The sequence below is a fragment of the Telopea speciosissima genome, chromosome 2, assembly GCF_018873765.1.
Source record: "Telopea speciosissima isolate NSW1024214 ecotype Mountain lineage chromosome 2, Tspe_v1, whole genome shotgun sequence".
In the NCBI taxonomy this organism is placed as follows: domain Eukaryota; kingdom Viridiplantae; phylum Streptophyta; class Magnoliopsida; order Proteales; family Proteaceae; genus Telopea; species Telopea speciosissima.
The window spans coordinates 61,693,021-61,697,578 of NC_057917.1; the positions used below are offsets into that span (position 1 = coordinate 61,693,021).

Genomic DNA, 4,558 nt, shown 5'->3' on the forward strand with positions numbered 1-4,558 from the left:
GAAAGCAGAAATATAATGGGAAAAAGCGAAACACAAACCCTAGCCTTTCAAAAGGAATGCGTGTTGCTTTCTTCCAGGGATCTCATCACAAGCTAGTTAAGGTAGCTTAGGATTCTCAACCAAACCCAATTCGTTAAACCTGTCGAACGAACAAAAAAGAATAAGAGGTTCGTCGAATTGTTAGGGGTTTGGTTGGGAATCGACAGAGAGGTAGGAGAGGTTAGGAAATGTCAAGCATTGTGCGAATTGGCAGTCCTAGGTTTTCTGTTGATGGTTTTCGAGGAGATTCCCCGACTTTCATTAACTCATGTACCGATATTGGTTGTCGCCGGAGCTTCTCCTACCACAAACTTCCTCAAGTTCTCTTCAAGCTCTCTATTCTGAAATTGGATGGTTCTTCTTTTGGTAGCTTCCCTCTCTTTCGCTCTCCATATGTTCTGCATTGCAATGAATTATTTGGATTGAATTGGATTTGGATTTGGATTTGGTTTCTTCAGATGTTCAAGTTGCGAAGACGGCTTCAGTCGCTGAACTCAAGCAGGCGGTAGAGGATTTCTTTCATTTGTCTCCAAAGGAAGGTCAAGGCAAAATCTCCTGGTAAGGTTGAATGCCATTCATCTCATTTTGTATCACATTACTGTTCTCAATACAATAATTCTTCCAACAATCTGAGTTAAAAAAGGGCAGGAGGTAATAACTGATGATTCATTGAAATAATCTGATCCGATATGTCTTTTAAAATTGTCAACTTTGGTGTCTGTGGTTGAAAACCATCGTTTTGCTTCTTTTGCCATGAATATGGATGAGATTTTTTATTTATTTTTTGTTGCGAAATTACACTGGATTGAGATTTGGTTCTTCCCTTCAATCCCATGCATGCAGGTCACACGTATGGGGTCATTTCTGCTTAAGCTTTGAAGATCAGAAACTAGTTAACGACAAGGCTTATATCAGAAGTTTTGGGATCAATGATGGTGACCAGGTGTGTTTGGATTTAATCTATTATTCTCATTGCTTCTCTCTCTCCCTCTCTGGATAATGGGTTTTGGTTAATTGTCATACTAGTTGTCTTTCATGTTGTGTTTCACTAGGTGTAGTAATTATTAAATATGTTTCTTGCATATTGGAGACTCGATTCCTGAGTTTTTTCAGTTATTCGTGTTGATTCATAGCTTGGTCTTTCTCTCTTTCTATCTAACAATTCTGTGACCAATTAAAGGGGGAAAAAAAAAGTACTGATATATGCATGGTATTTTTATGTCTCCCTCAAACATGCAAAGTTATGCTCTAAGTATTACTTCCCTAACTGTTTCATAGGTATTAGCTTGTACAACTTTCTCATTTGGTTTTGTCTGGTTCATGTGCAAGTATTTTGGTGAATATCTATCGTTGGTTTTTTCATTGGTACAACTACTTTAATAGGTACTCTGTTTCCTGAGGAATTAATAAAGTAGATACTATGTTTTTTCCTATTCTACTGGGGAAGACTGGATTCATGGGATTTAACTCTTTGCATGGTTGTAGAAAAACATACTTATGTGATTGTGAAGAGGCCATTCCATTGTCTTTTGACAAAACTTATTCAAACAAATCTCCCAAGTTATAGTAGAAATTATCACTTGATATACGTGTCTTTGCATTGATAAGAGATGAAGCAAAGACTTCTCAATTGACTGTTTGGTGAGTCTTTCCTGCAATGGCTGGTTGGTATACTCGTGGAAACTCTTATTGACTTGTTGCAGTTGCATGAAGGATAGAGAAGATTCAGATGTCTTCTAACCTCCATCTTGTTGAGTAACAGTAGTAAAGATAGCATGTTGATTTGAATGAGCACGTATGGCATTGACTTTATTGCCCTAGGGAAATGGACTGGAGAGTTTGTGCTAAATGGAAGTAATTATTAATTGTAACTGTGAATTAAACATATTTCTGTCTTCATAATGTATGGTGCATCTGCAATATGATTGGAATGGACATGGGTGATATTAACCAGTGGGAGAATGGACTGGTCTATACAATCATTCTTGTGTACTGGTCTCATTGATGTCTTCTTGTCAGATGCATGGCCTTTTTTTTTCCCCTTTCCCCCTCTATGGATCTTGGTGCATTGCTTTCTCATGTTTTAGACATGCTAAACAGTGGTTCAGGGTTTTTCATGTGTTAACTTCTATTTGCTTTCGTGCAGCTTTGTTTTATTCGGCATCTCTCAATCAACTACAGCCCAATCAAGAAATCTAAAAGTTGTAATGCCTATTATGAAGAAGAAACGACGTAAGCTTCTTCATGTTATGTATTTTCATTATCAATAGCAGTTTAATGTATATGTGTAGTGGACTATGTGGATCAGTACTGGCCCTTCGTTACTCCTCTGTATATGTTCTCAAAATCAAGGGTCTATTCTCAAAGTGATGTGGGCACTAAATCTTCTCCAATAGCCCAGCCCATAAGAGTCCCACTGGTTTAGGCATATAAATATTAGGGAGAAAGAACGCTAACCGGTGCTGCAGCGCGGCGTGTACCTGCGCCCAGGCACAGCCACACACGAAATGACCGGCACACCCCCCTGGAAAGGCGGAAAGGACCAGGGCCGCGCCGGTCATTTTGCATGCGGCTGTGCCTCGGCACAGGTACACGCCACAATGCAGCACCGGTTAGCGTTCCTTTTCCCAAAATATTAATATTATAATGTTCATGCATTGATGGCAAATTCTCCAACTCAGTCAGCACTTTGAAGTTGTAACTCAAATCCTCTTCTATATAATTTTTTTTACATGTGAGTATGGTTAGAATGTACCTAAAATGGTTGTCTTCAGTTCCTCATCAGGATTGGATTCTCTTGAAGAGGAGGAACAGAGGCATGCAGATGATGAGGATCAAGCTGGTTGTAGTGGTGATCAAGAAAGTATGGATAAGTACTTCCGAATTGAAGATGGCAAGAACGGAGATATCGTTTGCCACACAGAATTCAAATTAGCTCACTTCCTCAGAGGTTGGCTCTCATACTCAGGGTTGTGGTCAAGGGGGAAATCAAGATCACACAGCAAAGCTCGCTCCTCAAGGTTTGCAGGACATTTCTTAAGAGTTGGGACGAAGACGTCTCTGCTTTGAAGGTAATAACCCCGTAAATAGGAGGCCTCAAGTGGGTGAAGTTCATCATCTATGTTCTTCTTCTATAAAAGATGCACAAACATGGACCTTTCATGTCAGGTCCATGGTTTGAGATGCACAGTGATCTTGACATGGCTTTGAGAAGTTTTATACATGATGATGGGAGAATCCGAGAACAAAATAATGATAAATTCAGTCTGACTGCATCTTTAGTGGATGGCTCTTTTTTTGTTTTTAAATGGAACAAAATTTGCTGTGATTGCAATAGAGAAGAAGAGAATTGTTGTGGGTCTGATGGCACTCTTTTTGCCCATGGAAATGAAGAAACGGTAATTTTGCTATGAGTTTAAAAGTTTCAATTCAAACCATCAGATGGTATCTGGCATTGGATCACCAAGGCTAATACAGGGAGAAAGGCCTCCAGAGGACTGAGAATTCAGTAAATAAATCCAATCCAAAATTGTGGGAGAGTATCTATACTTCATGGATTAGTCCTCCAAAAGCTGATGAAGTGACGATTGATATTAAGTCCACAATCATAATGTGTAATGAGAGTTGAACTCATGACCTCTTAATTTGGAGGTGTTTAGGTTTACCAAACCCTTAAACTTCTTTAGATCATTTCCAAAAGTTTAATGGTTTTTCGGTGGATGTTGTTGATTGGTCAAACTTTTGCTTGCCAAAAATAAAGTATGGAAGAAAGAATGCTACCTAGGCGCTGCGTCCAGATACAGGGGGCATGCAAAATGACCATCACGTCTCCATGAAAAGGCAAAAATTTCTTGGGGTGCGACAGTCATTTTGGGCGTAGAAACAGTCACTCCTCGCCCTAGGTAGCATTCTCTTTCCCATAAAATATATTCAGAATTCTCATATAAAAATTAAGAGGATTAAAGGGGATATGGATATTAAAATCAGAAAAAAAAAATAATCTGAATTCCGAATGATGAGATTGCTCAGTCCAACACTCCCATCTACACAAATGGTAAGTTTAGATACTGCAAAAAAAAAAAAAGGGGTGGAGGGTGGGGCTTGGTTTGTGTTGTGTTTGTATACATCGTATATGTAAATCTTCCTGATTTCAATTATATCTTTTTAAATATTTTTTGGTACGGTAATATCTTTTTAAATTCGGCACTAAAAATGCATATGAAAATTTGGGGACGGGTGACCTAATTGACAAAGAAGGTTACCATGGCCAAAATGATCATGCCCTCTGTTGCCGCAGAAAGCTGCGTGAGGAGAACTTGCACACAACAGAGATGACTGGAGTGGGTTAGGGGGATTTTTTTATGCCTAAGTCAGAATTCAAGGAAACAATAGTTACAGAGGCAGAAAGAGCAATAGCCTTAAGATTGAATGATTTCACCTTTTGTACTTGAGTACTATTCTTTTATTTATCAGATGAGGGAGAAATGTATTGAGTTCACGTAACCTTCAATTTGACCTA

The 4,558-nt window shown here is 38.9% G+C and overlaps 1 protein-coding gene across 1 annotated transcript; it reads left to right on the forward strand.

Moving 5' to 3' along the window:
- The first annotated feature begins 201 nt into the window (after positions 1 to 201).
- LOC122652122 lies at positions 202 to 3,305 on the forward strand. The gene is made up of 5 exons (XM_043845795.1): positions 202 to 405; positions 498 to 597; positions 883 to 982; positions 2,186 to 2,271; positions 2,814 to 3,305. The coding sequence occupies exons 1-5, from the start codon at positions 228 to 230 to the stop codon at positions 3,106 to 3,108; spliced, it is 759 nt and encodes a 252-aa protein (XP_043701730.1). The 5' UTR covers positions 202 to 227; the 3' UTR covers positions 3,109 to 3,305.
- Positions 3,306 to 4,558: the final 1,253 nt, after the last annotated feature.

Excerpts from the sequence above, each read along its gene's own strand:
- LOC122652122 (XM_043845795.1), top strand. The coding sequence starts at position 228 with ATGTCAAGCATTGTGCGAATTGGCAGTCCTAGGTTTTCTGTTGATGGT. Across the intron at positions 406-497 it reads ATTGGATGGTTCTTCTTTTG|ATGTTCAAGTTGCGAAGACG; the intron begins GTAGCTTCCCTC and ends TGGTTTCTTCAG. Across the intron at positions 598-882 it reads GGTCAAGGCAAAATCTCCTG|GTCACACGTATGGGGTCATT; the intron begins GTAAGGTTGAAT and ends CCATGCATGCAG.